This window comes from Amblyomma maculatum, chromosome 9 (assembly GCF_055883805.1).
Source record: "Amblyomma maculatum isolate TAMU_Amacu chromosome 9, ASM5588380v1, whole genome shotgun sequence".
In the NCBI taxonomy this organism is placed as follows: domain Eukaryota; kingdom Metazoa; phylum Arthropoda; class Arachnida; order Ixodida; family Ixodidae; genus Amblyomma; species Amblyomma maculatum.
The window spans coordinates 14,164,781-14,188,532 of NC_139352.1; the positions used below are offsets into that span (position 1 = coordinate 14,164,781).

At 44.5% G+C, this 23,752-nt stretch overlaps 1 protein-coding gene across 2 annotated transcripts in view; it reads left to right on the forward strand.

Moving 5' to 3' along the window:
• Positions 1 to 375: 375 nt before the first annotated feature.
• LOC146178380 (D-amino-acid oxidase-like) overlaps positions 376 to 23,752 on the forward strand; it is a 29,025-nt gene continuing 5,648 nt past the window's right edge. Inside the window, exons 1-9 of one of the 2 annotated variants that reach the window (XM_084578215.1) lie at positions 376 to 499; positions 6,040 to 6,246; positions 8,461 to 8,572; positions 10,829 to 10,911; positions 13,281 to 13,346; positions 14,565 to 14,619; positions 16,478 to 16,579; positions 18,673 to 18,734; positions 20,538 to 20,655. In XM_084578215.1, coding sequence (XP_084434341.1) covers positions 6,044 to 6,246; positions 8,461 to 8,572; positions 10,829 to 10,911; positions 13,281 to 13,346; positions 14,565 to 14,619; positions 16,478 to 16,579; positions 18,673 to 18,734; positions 20,538 to 20,655 — 801 coding nt within the window. In that variant the 5' untranslated portion in view covers positions 376 to 499; positions 6,040 to 6,043. Of the gene's footprint in view, positions 500 to 6,003; positions 6,247 to 8,460; positions 8,573 to 10,828; positions 10,912 to 13,280; positions 13,347 to 14,564; positions 14,620 to 16,477; positions 16,580 to 18,672; positions 18,735 to 20,537; positions 20,656 to 23,752 lie in introns of both variants that reach the window. The other variant, XM_084578216.1, reaches the window with a different exon arrangement.

Genomic DNA, 23,752 nt, shown 5'->3' on the forward strand with positions numbered 1-23,752 from the left:
AGGCGAACGTGATATCTGCCAAGTACGTGCGAGAGAGACGTAAGAGATGACAGGAGCAAAAATAATGGCGCGGGAGATAGTGAAAAGAGGAACGGGCCAAGCCAAAGCTGGTGAAGAGCGCTTAGAAGGAAGGCGAGAAGATAGAGAAGAAAGACAAGCATCAAGTTGATAACGGGGAGGGTCTTGTTTACTGCCTTCATCGTATCGCTCTTTCTGCCAAGAGGAGCCTCTGAAGAGGTGATGGGCCCTCTCTCTCTCGAATCCTTCTTTCTCACCTCTCTTCATCGCCTCTACGCCCTCTTCTTACCCTCTCCCGAGTATCAAGCCTGTGGGAACAAGGCAGCTCCGAAGCCTGTCTCGGTCCGCGCTGGAGGGTGAGACATAACACTGGCTTCGCGCCAATTTCTGTTTCTCGTTTGCATACGCGCGCGGCGAAGCCGCGCTTTCCCGGAGACCGACCCGGAAAACGAGGAGTGCATTTACAGCTCTTTCGAGTCAGGTACGTGGTTACGATTTGCACCCTGAAACTGCGCAGAAACGGACATTCTTTTAACTGCAGCCCGTGCTGCGTTATCCATAGCGCGTACGTGATGCCGGCATTCATCGAGGTGTTTTGATGAATATGCTGTTTAGCCCTCGCTATTGCTTCCCACACTTGGTTATATTATAAAAACACAGTCACTGAAAGCTCAGGCAGATCGTAATCGCCGAAAAGTTTTCTTTTTCTCTCCATATCGTATGATGGTAAAGCCATGTTTGGACAGCTGTGTCTGGTCTGCATGTAATCTGCCCTGATTTTAATCTCAGTGCGCAAGCAATTAGCACGAAAGTGCATCACGTTAAAAAGGTAATAAAAACAATGCGAAGGATGGGACGAGCATACGCGTGGAAGCAGGCCCCAGGCGAAAAGAATATTGAGTCCAACTGGCGTTTATTTATTTAATTGAGGTATTCTTTCAGACACAGTTGGTCTTGGATGAAAAATAATGAGAAATTGTCAAATGTAGATTTTTGGAACCAAATGGAAGCTCCAAATGGAACCAATAGGAATACGAAGAGCATTACAATCGAATGTTTCAATTGGACTTGCCATCAATCTGAACGTTCCAGCTGCTCCAAATACACAGTTGAAAGTATTTGACTTTCCAATTTGCTAAAAGTGTATGATCTTGCTATAACTGGTTTTAGCTGTGTACGGGTGACATCAACTGAAATGTCGAATTGGTTCCAGTTGTCTATTAGGAATCATTGCGCAAATGAGCAAGGTTACGTTTTTGTTTTGGCAAATGAGTCACGGGAAACCGCGCATGATACAGGAACACTACAGGCCGAAAGGGCTGAGCTAATATAACACAACAGGGTTAAATACATGACCACTAAAATAATTTTTCTTCGGGTTTATACAATCCATTCACGAGACCCTCCTGCCTCAGCCGGTGGTGCTTGCTCACTGAACAAAGTTATTGTTCTGTTTTGTTTGATTTGTGGGGTTTAACGCCCCAAAGCGACTCAGTCTGTATCAGAGACGCCGTAGTGGAGGACTCCGGAAATTTCGACCACCTGAGGTTCTTTAACTTACGCTAACATCGCACAGCACACGGACGCAAGAGGAGCCTCCGTTTCGCCTCCATCGAAACGCAGCCACGGGCGGTCGGGATCGGCCCCGGGTACTCCGGCACAGTAGTCGGGCGTCTTATCACTGCACCACCGCACTCATGTAGACGTATTTTTGGAATTGTGAAGAACATGCAGTCGGCTTGTCCGGTCTTGCCAGCATCGTCTGCGCTCAATACGCGACTATGCAGACGAGGCTAATGTGACAGTGGCGTGCTGCGTCGTCTGCTGCCAACGAAAACAACATGGCGGATTGCCCATCATGCATCAGGGAGCTTGCATGAAGCGACGCATGCTGGGTATTCCGCCATGCTGTTGTCGTGTCAGCAGACGACGCAGCTATTCCCTGTAATGCAACATCCACAACGCGGCACTGCACTAGAGCACATCAATGTTTACATGGTCGCGTGAAAGGCGCGCAGACGATGATGGCGCGATCGGGCAGGCCGACTGGGAGCTCTTCACGATTCAGTAATGCGCCTACACGAGTACGAGAAGGCAAATGAGTTCTCAGAGTGACCACGACATGAATGGCTCGCACGGACCAACAGACGCGAGATCTACACCAATCTTGGCAAGTAGCAAACTATCGTGGCCAGAACTAGAAATCGCGAACACCAGCGTTATCGATGGGCGACTCATAGTGCTGACGTCCACGCGTAGCTTGAACAGGTCCATGCGGCACTGCTTGCCTTTTCTTCATTGTGCGTCCGATCATTCGGGAACAGTGTCGACACATACATTGCTCAGGAATCTGCCGACATCTCGCACGCACGTAGGCAGTGCCCGAGTAGCCTTGTGTTTGCTTGGTGGACCGTCTAGCTTCTAACCGTCTAACATCTAACTAACAGGTCTAACTTTGTCCCCTTCTTTACCAGACCCCTCTATATAATTCTCTATTGTAATGATCTGGGCTATTGGCTGAGTTGCAGTCTTTACATACATATGTAAATAAAGGTGTTTTGTTCTTGGAAAAAAATCTCCGGGGCTTGGCGCAGTTGGTAAAGAGCTGGGCTGGGGATCCAAGGGATGGAGGTTTGATTCCCGGTGGAGACAAGGTAAGCATGACACCTCTGCTGACAATCTTCTGCTGGTACATTCTGTAGACAACATTCTGTAGACAACGATGAAACATTAAAAGCTATCGCGTTAATAAAAAATCACACATCACCGCGCACACCTGACGTAGCTGTAAGGGAAGTGAGGAAGCTGGGATTGAACGAAGGAGAGAAATAGGCACCGCAGTGGGGTGCTTCGGAATAATTTCGAGTCAGGATGGATCTTTAGCATGCACTGACATCGCACAGCACACATACACATTTGCGTTCCGCTTAGATGGATGCGAAACACAAGTGTGTACGTATGCTGTGCGATGTCAGTGCACGTTAAATATCCCAAGGTGATCGAAAGTATTCCCAAGCCCTTCACTATCCAACCTAATTCTTTTTTAAGAGCGTAAGCTCTTACTTCTTTCGTTGTCACATTTCGCATCCGTCGGTATGTCCGATACATCCCGTGATCAAATTACCGCGGCATTTTAGTCTTAACAAACTGGATTCCAAGGGAAGGAAAGCTTATCAGGGGAAGGGGGAGTACTGCCGTTGTAGCCACGTGACCACCTCACTTATAATATGTAAGGTCATCACGCAGTTGGAGTATGTATGTCACACGATTGGTGAAGAATTCCAAGCGCAGAACTGGGGCACTTCCAAAGCAACGTTTTCAGCTCTTTTCGGAGCAACTGTATTCCAAACGCAGATCCGGAACACGGACCGTATCTTCGAAACGCAGATCGGTAGCAATCGCCGAGCCAAGGTTGCTCCGTGGAGCTGTCAAGACTGCGCCGCCGAAAGCGCCGGAGCCGGCCGGAAGTTTGTGTTACTTATTTTTTCAGCGGCTCTCTCCATTTCCGGTAGATTGTCGTCGCCGCGCTCATGACATGCTGATGCCTCGTCGACTCGGCTATAGTGCGCCCTAGAGGGAGTTTGCACGAAGTCTGGATAGTCGCCGTGTTGTCGCTGACCACGGACGCGTGCAGTTTCTTTTCCTTCTTTCTACAGCCACAACAACAAGAGCTACATTGGCCGCAAAGTCGCCGTGGCCATGGTCGCACAGCTTACGCCGTTGCCTATAGCAACCGCATTTTCTGTGGACACCTGAACCGAACCGCACAGCAGCAGTCCCACGCTGACATTCTGTTTTGGTTTAACACACAATGAGTTTCAAATTCGTTCATACGATTCTTTTTTTCTCTTTCCACATTCCCTCGCACCTTCCTTTCTCCCTCTACGGCACGGTTTAGGTGTACACGGAACAATTGTGGCAGGTACAGCTCCTTTCTTTTCGTGTTAGGTATACCATTAAGGCTCCGTATGCCCATATTTGAAATACGTGCGAAAGTGTGACACCTGCGAACGATATGCGCCATTAGAGGCTTTCGGCTTAACATTCGTTACCACCGTTATAGTGCTTGTAGAGCACCGTCACTTTCTAATCACAATATAGCCGCTTTGAAGCGCCCGAACTTTCGAGCACTCCCTATACGCATTTCCCTTTCCTGCTATGTGAAAACGACGTCATGGCGATAGCATAGGGTGTGGTACTTGTTCATTTATTGCTATTTAGCAACAATGACAAAATTACGGAATTGCGGCAGTTCATAGCAGTTCTTACTGTGCACATATATATTAACCATAAAGCAAGAAATGTCATGATATATTTGGTTTTCTTAAAACAGTTGTCAGGAAAAGAAAGCCGTGCATCTCGCTCGGTGGACGCCTCATCAGGTCATGCAAATGCTCTAGAATATCATGCTAAGGGTTAGAGTAGTTCCTCCTCTATCTTTATGCAGAGTAGTGACAGTGCCTTTATCACTGGTTTTTCATTCCGCTATTATTTATTGTTTTGCTTGTAAATTGGCTTATAAGAAAGGAAGGGCGCTGTATTTGTCACGCGCCTCGATGGACAGCTGCCATCCTCCGTGTTCCGAGTCTGCATTATCGAAAGTTTCGCATCTCCCTGACCTCGAGTCATGATTGGTGAAAATTCCGGAACCAGAAGCGGCTACTATATATGGTTCCGGCGCTTCCACCAATCAGATGATTAGAGGAGACGGATATAGCGACACTTTATATAAAGACACAAAACCAAAATGCGGACCTTGAAGGGAAGAAAGGAAGGAAGAAAGGAAGGTGGGTGGGTGTGAAAAAATGAGCAGGCTTTCAACCAAGGTTAAACCGAGTTAGACGTAAGAAGGCTAGGTTTAATTTACCTGTTGGTCAGTATTTGTTATTTCTCTACCTGACCACTAGCACACTCTGAGCAGGGAAAGGCTAGCAAGCTATAAAGAGATGACTGAGCACTATCGGCTAAACAGGGCAGAATACCCACCGGTAAATAGGACAATAAATAAGAGCCAAGAAAGCATATCAAGGCGCCTACGAACAAGGACTTTTCCGAACCCAACTACCGTTAGCCAGTGGTAACCGTAACAGCTCTGATGTTGTTGTTGTGGCTGTAGATGCACGGGCCTGCTACTGGTTAAGTAGCTCAGCCACCTCCGCTGCCACGTGCGGACAGAAGATAGAGAAGAAATTAAAAAGAAGAGGGAAAAAAGGAAGTCAAATATTAAAAACTGATGTTGTTTATTGTTTGGCGGAGTAATACACGCGTCGCATAACACTGTCCATAATTAGCTACTGATTTTTTATTTTTTATTTTGCTATGGTTTATTCTTTTCCGTTATCAATAGCAAAAAGGTAATTTTATATGCCTATAATTTGATCATCAAGTGAACGCCACTGACTTCGTACTGCAATCCACCTAATAAAGATTAATGCTGCGCGCTTTAAAACCTACCATATCTATATTTTCGTCCATTTCTTCTTCGTTGGTAACCAAAGCTATATTTTGGACAATAAATGAAGTTGATTTTTGTCACGATTCGTGCAACTTCTGTGTTGCGCTTTCGCACCACTAGTACCCTATAACTAGCCTTCTACTCGTCTTTTCTGCGGATGTGTTCACTTTCCCTTCACTACTAGCTCTTGTTGCTGATGTGTTCATTTTGTACACATTGTCCCTACAACCCAGACCACCCACGAAGACTGACTGTGTCCTTCTAATATGAACGTACTTGCACTATATCGGAACATTTTTAAGGTTACTTGCATTTGCGATATACTCTAGTTGAAATAAAGCAGAAGTAACGGGCATTCGCAGCCCATGAGAGCTAGATGGGCGAAGAAGTGTGCGAGTATTGGGTGGCCCCATCTGTCACAGCTAAAGGGTTAAGAATACAAACATGGATGGGGTCCTTGCTCTGTAGTTGACTCAGTTATGGTAGCGGATATGGTGATGATGCTGCTGATTGTGGCACTCTTCTCTCAGAACACACAAACATTATCTCCTCGATGAGATTTGCAGAGTCATGGCTGCCCCCTGGCGAGTAGCGGTGGTAGGCGGCGGCATCGTGGGGCTGAGCGCCGCCGTGCGCATCGCTGAGGAACTGCCTCCTGGCGGTGTGCACGTGACCGTACTGGCCGAACACTTCAGCCCATACACGACTGGTGACGTGGCGGCTGGCTTCTTCAACCCGTACATCGTACACGGGGTCTCCGAAGAGAAGCTCAGGTACGTCCAGGCGCGTACGTCCTGCCTGCGCGAGAATATCGCTCTGTTAAGGCGAAATCCTTTTATGTCCCATGACTCGCAGGCATGTCCGCGCATGCTTCCGTGCGTCCGTGGCAGCTAACAATCACCTTCAGAAGGATTAGGATGGTTTCAGTACTGGTAGTTAACCAATGATGTAGTAGTAGGTGTATGAACATTATTTAACGATAATTAGCTAATTAGTCAATGATAATTAGTTAATAAGTCAAGTATAATTAGCTAATAATTAATGATAACAAGTTATTTAGTAGTAAACATTGAGACGTCTTAAACGCACGCACTGTGCGTGCGCTGTGCCCTCGCGCGCAAACATCAATCGATACCTAGTAGCCACCATAACTGTGCACGCGCAATGACGTCACAATTGCGTAATGGGCTTTCGCTTCTGCGCACTTTAGATCGTCTAAGTGCCCCCTGAATTTTTGGTGCCAGGTGCGCGAGATGAAAACATAAAACTCATGCGTTGAGGACAAATTTACTTCAATGCGGAAGCATTTCTTTGCTCATGGGTGACGTGACTTCGATGTGTGACCATGAGAGGTGTACATGAGACAGCGGTGATAGCGAGAGATAACTAGGTGATTTGACAAAAATCTAATTTGAGCCTGACCAACTGGATGGCGGCCTCCAAATTTCGATGGGTCACCCCAAAAATTTTGCCCCCGGATTCCTCAAATGCGATCTCAGAATTTAACCACAACCAGCGTCTAACAAAAATAGAGTACGGTCAGCCCAGTGATGGCTTACAAATTTAGATGGGCCACTCCAAAATTTGGCCTCCCAAGACCCTCGAAATTTGAGTGGGTCCGAATTTGACCAAAAAGGGATGTCTTACCTATTTAGAGTATGGCTCAAAAGACCTCCTACCTGCGCCCTCATAGGGGGCCTCACTCCCGAGATAGCCAGACAAGTACGCACAAGGCAAGCTGGGAGAGGGAGGGCGGCCTCCGTTAGGAGGTCACTAATTCCATCCCATTAATATTTTCGATCAATAGCCTTTCTCCAATCTTTTCGATCAGTAAAATTTTGCTATGCCAACTGAATGACAGGAAAATTAAATACCGATATCGCCGCCACTAGCCATTTACAAAAGCAAATGAGAGTCTTGCACGTGGATCTCTATGTCAAGGTTAAACGATCATGCAATTTTCGTCTGGAATCATGGAGTCCGTTTCGAAATTGACTCCACAAGTTTTAATGGAGTGGCATTCTCGGATTAAATTTTCTCATCGGTGAATGTGTCTTTTGCTGCCGAATAAACATCGACACAACGGGAATGAAGCGCAGAAACAATTTTTATGCACGAGTATTGGATAGGGCTCTCATCAATTTCCCTTAAGGGAACATGAATCTGCTGAAGGGGGCATGATGGTCTTGAAACGTCTTTTATATATTTTCAAAATATCTTGTTATAGCTTAGTATGCAAGTGCAGAATTGATTTTAAATTTGCATTTAGATTTCATATATTTCATCTCGAGGAAACAATTTCGCAAAATAACTGTCCTAATTAGGCAATTTCTTAGGGCCTTTATGATAATATCTCGTTGGGAAATACCTCTTTTAGGAACATACATTTATTTCTAAAGGTCCACCGCACTTCTCATAGCTTTCCCTTTTTCCCTAATTGTGATATATTAGAAATTGGGCTAAACTTCGTCTAATTACTGGCGCAAATTTTTTTTCCGTCTATAATTTGGTACTTATTTACGATCAAGAATATGAAAATATAGAAATTTTCTTAACCTAAGCATGCGCAATAAACCTTTCGAAACGTCCCCATGTTCCTAGAAGAGGTCTTTAAATGAGAAATTACCGCAATGACTCGTAAGAAATGGCTTTATACATTGCCATATCTTGTCTTCCTGACGAAATATTTGAAATGTAAATGCATATTTTAAATAAGCATTTTATTTTGCACTTTCAGGCTAAGTTTCCACAAGATATGTTTAACAAATAAAGAAAGCGTTTTCAAGACCCTCATTTGCCCATTAAAGCATTCGCAGCTCTGACGTAGTGGTGCGGTAGCAGTACAAAAACCAGTTTAATAGCCTAGGACTGTATTTGTTGAAATGTGGAAGACCACACTGGTATAATGTCAGATCAACCTGTTTCGGCGTTAACTTACTATTCAATCCGTGTGCTTGCTTATTCGCGACGGTGTCCTTAACGCGCAGGGCATGGTGCGTGGACGGGTTCGACTTTTACCGCCCCCTGTCTGAAAGCTCAGACTCCAATGAACTTGGCCTGGCAATTATACCTGCCTACATCCTCGCTGAAGAGCCATGTGTAAGTGGCGCTATTGTTTCATTGCGTTCAACGTCCCTTGTCTCACAGTTGCGATGACATCTCTGACGCAAGCGGTCCACCAGGAATGTGGAGCGAGGCACGACGGGATATTCGGTTTTTATTAGCTATAGTTACATCATATTACACCTTAATTAGTTTGTACCGAATTACCACAAGTAATTTTTCACTCACGGCGTCACATCATGTGACTTTCGGCACAGCTACTTCCGGTGATATGCTCTGAGTTGCATGAGACACAAAATGCCTTCGCCTTAATAATTTACAGGACCTGAGCATCTCTTCAAGGGTCTAAGGAAGAAACACCGGTTCACTTTAGGTGGCGGGCAGTTAGAGCTGTAATGGAGTAAATTTTCACAGGATAATTATTGACGGCAGATATCGATTGCAATTGAATAAACCAGGACAAAGCTACGGAGTAAATTACATCTGGCAGATTCCCTCAAGCGAAGACTCAATGTATGAACAACTCGCCCGAGGAACGTATATGTAGCGGCTGCATTTCACTGGCACTCACCTATACTAGCGAGCGTAGAAGCTAATGCAAAAAAAAGTCGAACTACTTTGATTTAGTTATGTTCCGTTTCGAACCTTTGCACTGAAAACAAACTGCCAGTTCAATATTACGTCCCCAGTTTCTTTACAATTGCACAATTGTACCGCAGAATCTTCTGAGAAGAATAGATACTTATGAAAACAAAGTTGAAAAATGAACAGTTGTGCAAGTTGGTATGTTGTCGAACTGAATATGTACAGTACGGTCCACTGTTAACGGGAACATGAGGCCGCGTCGCTGCTGCGCTTTAGAAAACACTCCAGAGAGAGCCAGCGACACGGCGCATGCGCAGTAAGCACGGCCGACTGCTCTTCGCGAATATGCGCTTGGTTGAAATAGAAAAACGGCAGAAGGCACATAAACGAACATGACTGGCACCAACTATCATCTATCAGCTGTATACTGATTGCGATTGATAATTTTAGTCGCTGACTGATTTCCTTGTGGTTGGTTTCGGTGATATGGTTGAGTTCTGCGCATAAAATGCAGGGTGTGGTGCAGTAAATTTCAGTTGATAGTTGGCGCCAGTCCTGTTCGTTTATGTGCCTTCTTGTCCTTGCCTCATTCGCGCCGTGTTTCTGTTTCAAACGTGTTGAATCAGCTAGCCGATACCAAAGTACTCTTATGTGCATAGTGTCGTCCATTCTTGCCAGTGGTCGGAGGCAGCGATTTGCAAATTGTTTAGGTAACGCGACCTTTTCTTCCCTTTGTCAGTGAACCGTACTGTACACCGATATGGACAACCTGATTGCGCGTTGTTGCAAAATATGTAAATGTGGCTACCTATGTCTTTCGGCTACGACAGTTTTGGTGGTGAATTTTTTGCAGATTGAGCGCAAAATCACACAGGCTAGACATATATACGTTGCGACTAGGTGTCGAATGTGTAAGTGTGTATCGCTCACGTTAACAAGCAGTGAGATGATCCTTCTTGATCAACGCACACATTTGGAGCGGTCATGACAAAACCCTTCCGGTGAGCATGTGGTTCGTGATGTTGCTGATGACATTCCAACCAAAACCAAGAAGAGATGGGCATGGGTGTGACATGTAAAGTGAAGGCAAGATAACAGGTGGTACGTATAGATAGTAATAGATTGGATTCGCGGCAGAAAATTAGTTGGTCGGATGAGATTTAAAAGTTTGCAGGGCTGAAGTGGATGCAGTTAGCACAAAACCGGGTTAACTGGAGCAATATGGAAGATGCCTTCAGCTTGCAGTGGATATAGTCAGGCTGTTGATGATGAATTGTCTTGGCTACTTAACCTTTGTTTGCTTCAAAAAGCTTTAGAACTTCAGATGGCAATCGGCACACTTCTTGCGCCTTCCAAGTCTTGGTGCTTTGCGCTGCAGATTCAGTGTGCCATATTGAAAATCGTTACTTTCGAGGAGCAGTGGCGGGGACGGGGGGCCACCTTTTAGCATGCTGGCTTAGCAGCACAAACAATGTAAAAAGTATACCTGCTCAGTAAGAATATTATTTCAACGCTCGGCGCTTCGGAAGGGTAACGCGATCTGACATATCGGGCATATTCACAGAAATGCATTAAAATATATTTACGCTACGCACTGGGTTCATTACTGAATGGCAAGCGGCCCGTTTACATGCTTCCATTTTGGGTTTGTGGTGTTCTACCTACTGCCCAGCCAGCCATCTGCGACATTTATCTTTGTTTTCGCAGCCGCGACCGTCTTACGCCGATGCCTTCTTCCACTATAGAGACCTGACCGAGAGCGAACTCAGGTCGTTCCCGAGGCGATACAGGTGAGCTCCCTTCTCTCCCTTTTGTTCCGTCTTTCTATACAGCAGCACAGCAAGAATTAGTCTTTAAGCTCTTTCTGTTTCACCTCCATCGAAGTGCAGCAGCCGGCGCCCGGGTTCGAACCCGGGTACTCCTGCATAGTATATTTTGACCACTGCGCCACCACGGCAGAACAAACAAAACATTTATTGAGGGAACCAGGATATATTAAAGAATTAAGACGGTTGCTGATCCCGGACGACGTCCGTCAGACTATGCCTTACAGCAACCGCTTCAGACCAGTCGACTAACCTCTACTGCGAGGTCGAGTAGGAGCTTGAGACCGCGATCTCCCAACCCTCTTGGTACGTGAGGCTTCAGTGGGCAGTGGATGAAAATCTGCATATAAACATTATGTGATCGAAATTGGCTCTAGGTGCGCTGCATAGAGAGGATGTGGGGTCTTACCGGCCCGGTTGAGCCAAGGCCAATCAAGCCGGGAAGGGGAAAATTTCTGCTTCTAGCTGTCGTCTGAATTTTTGATGGCGTTTTGAGAGCGAAGTGAGGGGGTATAGAAACATCGTTCTTCTGAGTAGTGAAGAGTTATTCATGATAAGTGAATAATCTTTCCCGCGTGCTCTCCCACCCTATGCCCCGCTCGGTTGACGTGCGTTCAAGCAGTTGAGCGAGTTCCCTCGTAACCAGGTTTGCCTGCATGGCCTGCACCCGGAGGATTTGTGTCACTCGGAGGGCTGTGGAGCGCGAGGTTAGGATTGTATAGGCGATTGAGCTGCATTGGCCCTTTTACGAAATCTGGATGGCCGGTCCAGAATCGCTAAAGTTTAGTGTGGCATTGGAAAAGGAGATGGCCAGCACTTTGGCTGCTTCTTCGGACTCTCTCGATGTTTTGCTTTGGCAGAGGCCGAAACTGTGTGCTTTAAACTACGGGGAGACTGTATTCAGCCCAGTATACACAGGTCACTTCGTTGTCATTTGCGTAGGCTTTGCTCAACGCCTTGGCTCGAGCCTCTTACTGTGCCTTGTGGTGAGCAGGATGCATATTCTTAGGTAGTGATTTTATGGTGATGTCGCAGATGTGTTGTGGGACTAGGTGGCCATTATCAGATCGAAGACCGATTGGTTGGAGTTTGAGTGGGGTGAGGATGGACCTGCCCGTCTCTGTGGAGGAAAGTCTGTTGATCTGAGCCGTACGATGAGTTTCACTAGTTCTTGGATTGTGTTGTGGACTTCCGTTTTTCGGGAGGTGAAGTGCTGTTTTGTACGCTTGACGGAAGAGCGCGTCCACTTTCTCCGTTTCTGAATTTGTGAGATAGAGATGTGACGAGTAGACCATTCGTCTCATGACGAATACCTGTATAAGGCGCCGGTGGTTGGGCTCTTGCATGCCTCTGTGCTTGTTGGCTATTTGTTTGATGAGTCTAATAGCTTGATGGGTAGTGAAAGTTTCAGGACAGTTTCCGTGCTGAGTCTATTGGTTTGCAGGAATATTTCCAGAACTCGAATTTTGCTAATCTCGGGCACTGGGAATCTATAGATGATGATGTGTAGGAGGGGTGTTTTATCTTGGTAAGGCGTGGTGTGGAACAACAGGAGTTAGGAATTGGCTGGGGAGCACGCTAGGCCGATGGACGCCGCATGCGTTGCCACCACATCCGCTCCTGGTTGAAGAGTGTCCTCAATGTTTCTTACATTCCCCGTAGTTGTCCGCAGTGTAACGTCGTCAGCATATATAGAATGGGAGAGGTTCCGGATATGAGTTAGTTTGCGGGGGGAGGCGACAGCAGCAGGAGACGGCCATGTAGAGACGTGACATCTGATCTGCGCTGTTCAAAGCGCCCACTCAGTAACTCGCGCATAGGCGGTACACTGTCGCGGTGACATGTCTGTCGTGTGATGTTTAGGGTGATGATTATAATTGTGTAAGACAAAGAATTGTCGGTTTCCGTGTTGCAATGCTCAACCGCCTTTAAGGCCCTAGAAGGCTCTAGCATCGTGCCCTTAGCTGAGGAAAATGATTGTACCCCAAAATTTTGCTCATATTGCATTGTTATTCTCTTTTTCTTTCCCATTTTTTTTTTCTATATCTTTTCCACAATTCACACTTGTGTGGCGAAGTTTCCTTATCTAAGCTCTTTCATGTCCAGGATAGCCTTGGCCGCCCTGCCCGCAAGCTGACATCACAAACGTCCATGCAGTTCCTCTCTGAAATCTTAAATAAAAATGATTTGTTTCGTGAGCAAACCGGGCCGCTGCACTATACCCATGTCTTTGAAGATATAAAGCTCGTGTTAGAATTTGGTGCCATCTCGTGATCTTATCACCGGACCGGACTCGTTTTATGAACCGTGTTTCCTCTGTGTCTCTCCTGCAGGCATGGTGCGTACGTGATTTCTCTGACGATCGAGTGTAAGAAGTTCCTGCCCTACCTCATGGAGCGGTGAGTTCATTGTCGCTCAAAGGCAGGATGATATGCGCACGGCGCTTTCTAAAGACGCTAGGGTTGTTCCTTACTGATAGAATTACAGGACAAAGGGGAAACCAAAGCTGCGCACAGCCGTTTACTTGTGATACCATCAGTGTTCGCTACTAAAAACAGCAGCACCAACTCTCTAACGTATTTATAATCACTTCTGGTCACTAACCTAACCCCCTGGGAAGCGCTGATCTTTTCGTTCAATTATTTCTATTGAAGTTCTTCTGACATGAACTATAAAAATACGACAAAGCCCAACAGAACTGCATTTTTATTTTGACGAATTGACGCAAACAAATCTACTTGTTGGTGTTTTATTAATGAAATATTTAAATGAGAAGAAAGCAAAGATGTATCAATTTTGAGGAAAGTTATGCTTGTGGTACAAAAACAAAGCAGAATAGTTTCTGCCTCATGATTAAACACAAATAAAAGCCACATTTCTTACAGCGTAGAGGAGTCTTCGCATAACATCCCGGTTTTTTTTTTTTCCATTATGCGTCCTTTTGGTGAAGTGATGGCACGTTCATTTTTCGGTCTTTTCGTTCCTTAACTAGAGGGCTCTCTTGCTTGTCAAGGTCAAATGTCATGGTCAAATGGTCAGTAAGTTATGTGGTCATGCACCAGTTCGCTATATACTAGGCGAGACTTGTTGCTAACTCCCAGGAGTAGTGAAGCTATCTTCTAGTCAGGCACTAGTCAGTGTTGAAATCAGTTCAAGAGCATTCATGCGTACTGACCTCTCTGATTTATAATAGCACAGGAAAGGGGTTCTTATTCATCAAAACAGTCAACATGATTCTAGTAGCATCATAACATCGGAAAGGGAGAATGTTGCCATGTTAGTACGCGCCGCGAATTTGAAATGCATAATGGAGTGGGTAGGGTGTGCATAGAAATATAGCCGCCTTTTAGAACTGAACTCCAACATTTCTATGGATACAGACTATAGATAATGCATGCCAGTTACGAGATCGCACGAATTGAACTTACATTAAGATCTCGTAGATGGCAAGCATTATCTATAGTACTTATCCATAGCAATATTGAAATTAAATCCTTGATCTGAAGCAACACTCGCGAGAAGAGCAGCACAAAGCTAATAGGCACGATGAAGGAAGTAATACAGAATGAGAGCCGCATCTGGTTAGTGCTTCGTAAAACTTTGCTAAACTTTTCCAGCCTCCAGAGGCATGGCGGACAACTGAAGCAGGCCAAAGTTACCAGTCTCGAGGATGTGAGTATCAGAAAGAAACGTTAGATTTTTTTTTTCTACTTACGTATGTGTCGAGTTTGCGGAGTAGTGAGTATGATGAGCCACACTCCATATAGCTCCAAGCCTGGTGTGTGCGCTCTAAGATACCTTGGCTATTTGCAGCCTTGTAGTTGCACAGGCGAAGAGGCCCAATTGCTTCAAATGTAATAAATATGCAAGGAGGAAAAGAGGCTAAGAGAAGGTGAGGACTGTTCGTAAATGAGAATAAATAACCATAAGGACTGAATATGTAATAATCAGAAGGAAACATAAATGGTCGTCATGAGGGTAATGAAGAGGATTCCAAGGGAAGCCTAAAAGGGGGCAGTGGAGGCGTCAGCGAGCCTGGTGGCTGGATGGGGTTACACATTTTGCATGAATAAGGTGACCACTGGTGGCAGAGGGCCGCTTTAACTGGGAAGGTACGAGAGGTCTTCATCCTTGTGTGGGAGAAATTTGACTGGTTATGATCATGATTATGAAAGTGCAAAATTAATGACGAAATGTAGGGAATACGTAATATTGAGTCCTTCTAGACGTGTTTTGATAGCACGGGAGGTATCGCACACTTGCGAGTCTGACGTCGCGCACATTTGTCAACATACTGTGGTGTTCGATGGACGGCACTTCACAGAGGGTTTCTGCGTGGCCGCCCCTCGACCAGGCCTCAGGGAACAAGCCCCCTCTTTATTGCAACATGACAAGTATATATACAGACGCCGAGTATCTCACGCATGCACCCGGCATTGCAAACGTACACGTGCACTTGTTAAGATAGCTACTATCACACAAGTAGCGATAATGCCACATCATCCCCTTCCCTTTTGGAAAAGGAGCAATTTACAAAACAAAGACGCACTTTAAAATGCACAACAAATACAACAACTTCAAAGCAAATGGCCTGAATGGCATTCAGAAATACCGTATCGTTCTGGCTTTTTTACTTTTCAAACAAAGCGTGTGACATATTCATCCCCAACCGCAGGCGAAGAGGTATTCGGCGGTGTCTGCATCGGGTCACTTGGGACTGTTTGTGCATTTGAAACATCGTTTTCGTTCACCTCTAGACCATCTGGGACAGTTTGTGTATTAGGAACAGAGTTTCTGTTCTCCCCGAGACCATCTAGGCTAGACGGAAATTCATACGCCCCGTCAGAGTCCGAACCTCTTTTGGGCGCTTGCTTGATTAGCGCTCGCCTGTTACGCTCAATCTGAATCCCGCTATCCAAAGCGGAGTTCAGATTCGTCAAATGTACTTAATGACAGTGCTTGATCATGACTAATATGGGTGATAACGACATCGCACGAGTGTGTCGAGTAAATTGAACGACGCGTTCCCGTTGGCTGACGGGTCCTATTCGAGCGCTGCCATTTACGTCAAACGCATTATGAATGGGGGAAGAAAAATAAGTAGTGCTATACATAAGTTTCAAACGTGTGGTTTCGGTTTCGGATACTTTATAGCTTTTTGAACATTTGCGCCACTTGTTCAGTGCGCCCCTGAGGTACTAAGGCTGAACTACCGTAGATTTTTGTACAACCAACAGAGCTACAGAGAGCAACATGCAACCTTCCACGATGTGTATTTTTTTTCTTCGTGGTTTCGGGCCCAGAAAGTTTTCTTCCATATCTTTATAAGGATAAAAGGCAAACTTTTGAGGATTTCATAGTAAACCTTCGCGTCAAGTATTCAAAGAGTTGAAAACGAATTAAAAAGCAAATGCTTTCTATCCATGTGGAATTTTTGCTTTGCGAAAGGAAACAGATTTAATGATTTAATAGTTTCGCTGGCGATGTTAGCGCTAAACTATAGCAATTCACGCCAATCACCATTTCGCAGCTTGCAGTCGACTATGACATCATTGTCAACTGCACGGGTTTCGGAGCCGGAGCGCTGGTTCCTGATCCCAAGGTCCACGCCATCCGGGGTCAGACAATAAGGGTAAGGCTTAAGTTTTCTACTTACGCAAGTTATTTAGTTAACGGCTATAAATCTGCGGTAGCTGTATGAAAGCATTCTTATAGTAATGATATAGCATTAGAGTTACGTCTCTGTTATTCCTGATTCTTCGACACTCTATGAATTTGGCTGTCTGTAGGGTTGGTAAGAGGACTGGGTGTGTGGAATATGGCCGCCTTGCACCTCCATGAGCTTAACGGAAGTTCAGTCCGTATGGACTTTGAGCTGGTGTGCATGCGCCGTGATACCGCCAAGACTACTGTGCATGCCCTTTATAATATAGTGCACAGGCGCGTGCCAGGGACAATAGTGTGTATCAATAACCTTAGTGGAATTAGATCTTTAATCTGAAGCAACAATGACAAAAATAGCAACATAAAGCTTCTGCGCGATTATGATGTCATTACAAGCCCTTAACGTGGGCCAAACATCAGTAAGCGATGTCTGCACAAAAAGAAGCAAGTCTGGGTCAAGTGACAGAACCGAACTTTTGATCCTCCGGTCGCGAGCCGGGCACACTGCCTCTACGCCAGTAGTTCTCATACTTTTTACCTAAAGGAACCACAGCAGCCATGAATATGTGTCAGGGAACCCTTCCCCTCCTCTCCTGCCATCATAATCAGGCAATGCTCATTATTAATTGACCCATTGTAGTTTTTATCTGCAGTTTTGTTCACTTGTATACATATTGGTTTTCTTGCTTTTGCCAATCAACTTTATATTAGATGCCCACCTTTAGCTTCCCTCAGACCTGTATATAGAAAGCAAGAACTCAGAGAACTACATCCACAAGTGTCAAAGTTCGAATTAGTTTACGTGACCGGCCAAGGCCGGTGGCTGAACGACTGCGCTGCGCATAGAATCACGTGATGTTTCTTCCAACTTCATTGGCATCTACCGCGTCGCACACTCGCAGCAATACAGCTAAGGAGTTTTTCTACTTCGGCATCCACTGGCGTTTCAGCATAAATGGGCTCGCCAGAGGCAGAACTCGCCCGACGCAGCCGACGCCATCGAAATGCTCATAAAAGCCCTCCATGAGATGCTTCCTTGTCTTGCCTTGGCTCCGCTAGCTCGACTGTGCAGCATTCAGTCGCCACGCGCAAGAGTACAAGGACTACAAGCTGGCCGGGGATCCAAGGGACAGAGGTTCGATTACCGGTGGAGACAAGGTTTACACATTTATTTTTAACTTTCGCTCTCGAAAGTGTCACACCTCTGCTGACTACCTTCTGTCGACAACGATGAGGCATTAAAGGCTTTCTCCTTAAAAAAAATCAGCAGGGAACCGATAATAAGGGCATTATAATAGTTGTAGAGATCTTGTATTTCAAAATGATGTTCTTGTTGAGGACGTTAAGACAGCGTCAAACTGCTTCCCTGGCCACGAAATTGTATTTGTCAAACTATGTTACAAGATATTCTCTGTGAAGCACATGCAATGTGCGGTCTGGAAGCATGGCGTCTGATTAACAAGGCAAAATAACATTTAATATTAGAAACACATCAAACACACTCCTGTCAAAACTTCCTGCTGCTGCACGCTACTCTGTGATTAACTGAGTTAAACCGTCTGTAATTTTTAGCGAAAACGACATTCCCATGCACCCTACCCAACCTCGAGTGGTGTGAGCCATTATGTAACACCTGGCTCCTTACATCTAGCAGTGATGTTAGATAAGCTGTTCTGGTTCGTAAAATAGTGGCCGCTAGAATAAGCCTGTTTCGTTAAGTCCGGGGTGCTTAAAAGGCGAGAAAATAATTAATATCGTGATTAACCAGGATTCCCGAGGCGTTTGGTTTTATGTAAGTATTCTTGTCTCCACTGCAATGATCCAGCATGATTTTCATAACCGCCTCTCTGTGCTGACAAGATGAGTGCTATACCAGCTCATATCGCGCGCCTGAGGGCTTTGGTGGAGCCAGATAGTGGTTGTACAACCTAATAGTGCTGGCACTCGTGATATGGAGCCAAATTACATAGTAAAACTTGGGACAAACATTTAGTTCTCCGAGGCACTGTTTCTCTCATGTGATGCTGGCGACATTCTCCTATCCTTAATTTCCTCCACTAGGTCCGCGCGCCATGGATCAAACACGTCATCGTCGCTGGTGAAGACTTTCACGTCATTCCAAAGTGAGCAGCCGATGTTTTTGTAACGTTCATATCGGTGTATGTTTTTCACTGAGTGCAGTTATCGACCTCGAGGTGAAGTTTGTTGATAGCTGAATAGATATTTCTGATGTAATTTACAGAACAGAAGTCTGCATACCTCATTAAATATCTGCATTTAGAATTCTCACATTTTCACGTATGTACGTAGCTAACACAAAATAATTATTATATATGGCGCCTAATAACAAAAAAGAGCAGAGATTTAACTTTGCTTATACCGGTTAAGAAACGCGAAATCAGTGATTGGTGGTTCAGCATCTAAAGACTATCTTATATAGTTCGGCAAAATGTTAAATGTCTTGAATTTAAATTGGATTATAGGAAAAGAAAGGCGCTGCACCTGTTACACTAACTGTGGACACCTGAATCACATCCTGAGGGAAGGCAGGAACGTGGCAATGATAGCGGAAAGAGAAAAGGGTTTGCCAGTAGTGGAGGGCTGCGGAATAATTGCGACCACCCGGGGATATTTAATGTGCACTGAGCACCACACGGACGCTTCTCCTTTACTCCTCGTTTGAAACGCAGCCACCGGCTTTGGTTTTCAGGAAAAGGAAAAGCGCTGTATCTGTTCACTTCGTCGTGGACACCTGCACCTAAAATTTTAAAAACGTATGAGGCACATATCTCGTCGGTTCTAATCCCTGTCGTGAACTATCATCCAACTTCACTAGTAGATGGAGGCTAAAGGGAAGCAAAATGGCATGTAACCACCTGCAAAACGAAAGGTTTAAAGCGAAAGCATTTAATGCCTCATACTCACGGCGTCCGGCGCCCTGTCCTATTAGTAATAGCTGTAATCCAACCATAACGCACATCACAACCGTTATCAACCATAACGCACATCACAATTGTATACCGTGAGTATAATTAGTTTTCAGCATAGTATTTATTACACACCTTTAAATGCACGCCAAGCAGCTCCATTGTAATCGCTATGATCATCCTCAATGCCCGGGATCGTGAAACGCTCGTCATAATTCTCATTTATCTACCTTGAAGACGATCGCAGCGATGACAATGGAGCTGAATTAGTGATAACGACAGTTATGACATTGGCAATGATAATGACGGTGCATTTAGTTGTTAATGATAATGAGGGCAAACGTGATGCACCGTGTGCACCAGCAACGCTTAGGCTCTCGCATTTCTGCAGTGTAGATTCCACAGTGCTCTCGAAATTTTTGATCAGAAATCAGGTTATATATTTGTTGCCACTTGCTGGTCGCACTTTCTATACACGCGCTACACGTGAGCCATGTAAGTCTTTTTCCTTAAATGTTTACCACTGGATTCTTGAGCCTTATTTTTTTTTTTTTTAATCACACGACGTGTATATTCACTAAAAAGTCGCATCAGCGAATAATGGCCAGCCTCGCCGCGGTGGCGCAGTGTTTATGATGACTACTGTGCTGGAGTACCTGGGATATAGTGCACTATACCTGGGTTGGATAGAACTACACCACCGGCGGCTGCGTTTCGATGGAGGCGGAACGAAGAGGCATCCGTGTGCTGTGCGATTTCAGGGCACTTCAATGACTCCCAGGTAGTCGAAATTACTCCAAAGCCCCCCCACTATGGCTCCTCTTCCTCTCTTTCCAATTTAACTCCCTCCCTCCTTCCTCCCTTCCATTACGGCGTGGTTGTGTCCACAGAAAACAAGTGTGACATTCCCTTTCTGCGAACCAATTGAAAGAAAGGCCACACTGCACGATCACTTCCGATGTTTTAATTGTGAAATGAGATCGATTGCTTATAACGCAGCATCGACGATGTCATGTTGGGTGGAACCAAAGACGTCGGCAACACGTGTCTCATTCCGGACCGAAATATTGCCAATAAAATCTGGAATGGATGCTTGGAGCTTGCGCCAAGCCTCAAGGTACGTGAACGCTACTAGACAAGCCTGCAGCTCGATGGTACTATGGAGTACCGAGGAGATTTCTAACCTCCGGCTCAGACTGTGCACTCTTGCCTCTTCAAGAAAAGATGCGAGATATAGCTCCAGACTCAGAATAAAAGTTTTTGCATGTACCACCGCCCTTTTATGGAGCTAACAACAAATTCCTTATTTTCTGTCTCTACTGTCTCAAATACATTAAGCAGTGTACAGTCGTAAGCCACCAAATTATGTGCAAGAATATGACTGATACGCGGCCCTGCTTTAATAAAGCATTACAAACGTGGTAGCGTGCATGGCACGGGATCAAATTGCGCCGATGGGTTCTCATTTGAAATGACCTACCCGAGTTGGCAGGTCCTGCCAATTTCGCAATGTCACATGCTCTCGTGACGTCACATAACTGCTGATCAAGCAGCGCCTGGCCATGCCACCCGCCAAGTACCAGCTGCCAGAGGCATATGCTGGTGAGTTTTCGTTCAAACCACTGACGATACCGTCAGCTTTCCATCGTCGTCTATAGCATAGGCAGTGCCATCTTGCGCAGAACGCGAGTCCCCGGATTTATGACACATCTTTAACCATCGGGAGCATCCTTGCCGATAGCGTCGCTGACATATAATACTGTTATTACTAATCTATTTCTCTGCTCTAGCAATCTTTTTCTTGTATATGCGTATAATGAAATATTTTTTAACGAAAACCTGGAAATGCCCATAAAGCGTCTTCTATAACTGTAGTTCGTGCCGAAGCTCCATCAGCCACTGCCTCCTCCTTGCACTCGTATGCAGCAGTTTCTGACCCGCATATCAATGTTCCTGGGAAGCCTCATGATGTGCATTGAAAATGTGCCGGATTTTTTTATTTTTGAAGGCACATCGAGATAGGCATGTACATTCCTAATTAACCCTTATATCCTACTTTTCGTACAGGCATGAGTTCAATTGTTTTTGCTCCACCCTGCCAGCCTCTACTATAATAATAATAATAATAATAATAATAATAATAATAATAATAATAATAATCAATCAATCAATCAATCAATCTTTAATGTGCGCAGGAACAACCATGTGGTCTTTGTGCTGCAGCACAAAAAAAAAAATGAAAAAGCACAAACATGTTTACACACACAGAGAGAACACAAAAAAAGAAATAAATAATACATGAAATGAAACTGAGACGAAAAGTATCACGGAAATTAAGCAAACAATGAGTATCATCACTTATATACACAGTGAGAGAATTTTTTAGCACACCAGGAAATAAAGAAAAAAAAAAGAACGGTAGGTAGAAGAGGGAAAAAAAAAAAAAAAAAAAAAAAAACCAGATGACTGACATTGATTATAGTAATATAGAAATATACATAAAATAAACAACCATTCCAGGCGCAACAAGTGCATGGTACTTAAAACACAGGCTAGAAATACAGAATAATACAATAAAGAAGTAAAATTGAACAAGGGACAGTAAGATTCGAATATAAAGTTTAAAGTTGAAATATAAGCAAGAAACGGATAAAAAGTAGTTCAAGATACAGACAGCATTGAACAGGAGAAAAAGCAAAAAGTGAAGTAAATACAATTTAAGGCTAAAAAGTGGGAGTTATATGTGATAAAGTACTATTTAGAATACAACGCTACGAACATCCAATGTAAATGAACAGAGCGAGTTTTGGAAGATGTCAAGGTGAGGACAAAAAGAGTTAAATAACCACTGCATCCTGTCCAGAGGGGAGTGGGAATGAAGAGGAGAAACCTGAAATGGTCTGAATTCCCTCATGCTCTTTTGCGGAACGCGCAGTAGGATGTACTCTAAGAGCTGAGGGCACATAATGTGGCCATGAAGGAGTTTGTACAGAAATATGATATCAAGTCTGATACGACGGCAGTGAAGGGAAGGAAGATTCAGTTGGGCGCTCCTGGTGGAGCGAGAGGGGGAAGTTACAAAAGGAAAGCGATAATGAAATATCCGTAAAAATTTTTTTTTGTACTCTGTCAACCTTGTCCAAGTTCGATTTGCAAGTGCCATTCCAAACAACCGACGCATACTCCGAGACCGGGAGGCATATGGACAGGTACAGTTTTAGGAACGGAAGTGGAGTATGGAACTCTCTCGAAAGTCTGCAAACGAATCCGAGTGTGCGCATAGCCCGCTGAGCAATGCGTTTAGTGTGAGAGGAGAAGCTGAGGGTGCGGTCAAAAAGTACACCAAGGTCATTAATTTCATCAACCCTATCCAACAGCACAGAATTGACAGAATAATGGTAGAGAAAGCTATGTGTTTTACGAGTAAAGGACACAACCCTAGTTTTGGAAGAATTGAGGGTAAGTCGATTCATCGCACACCAATCAGAAAAAGCAGATATGTCCGATTGCAACAACACGCAATCTTGAAAAGAATGTATTACCTTGAATATTTTTATATCATCAGCATAATAATAATAATAATAATAATAATAATAATAATAATAATAATAATAATAATAATAATAATAATAATAATAATAATAATAATAATAATTATTATTATTATTATTATTATTATTATTATTATTATTAATAATAATAATAACAAGGCAATTGCTAATAGAATCAGGACAACCTTAGACTGCAACCAAGCACAGGATCAAGCAGGTTTTCGGAAAGGGGTACACTCTTCTATCGATCATATTCATACCATCAACCAGGTGATAGATACTAGCTCGGAATATAACCATCCCTTATACATAGCATTCATTGATTACGAAAAAGTATTTGACTCAGTAGAAACCTCTGCAATCATGCAGGCATTGCGAAATCAGGGTCTAGACAAGCCGTACGGGAAAGTGCTGGTAGATATATATAGGGGCTGCACAGCAACCATAGTTCTGCATAAAGAAAGTAACAAAATTCCTATAAAGAAAGGTGTTAGGCAAGGAGACCCGATTTCCCCAGTACTATTCACAGCTTGCTTAAAAGAAGTATTTAGAGACGTGGAATGAGAGCAGCTGGGGATAATGGTAGATGGAGAATAGATCAGTAATCTGCGATTTGCTGATGCCATTGCCTTGCTAAGTAACTCGGGGGATGAACTGCAAAGA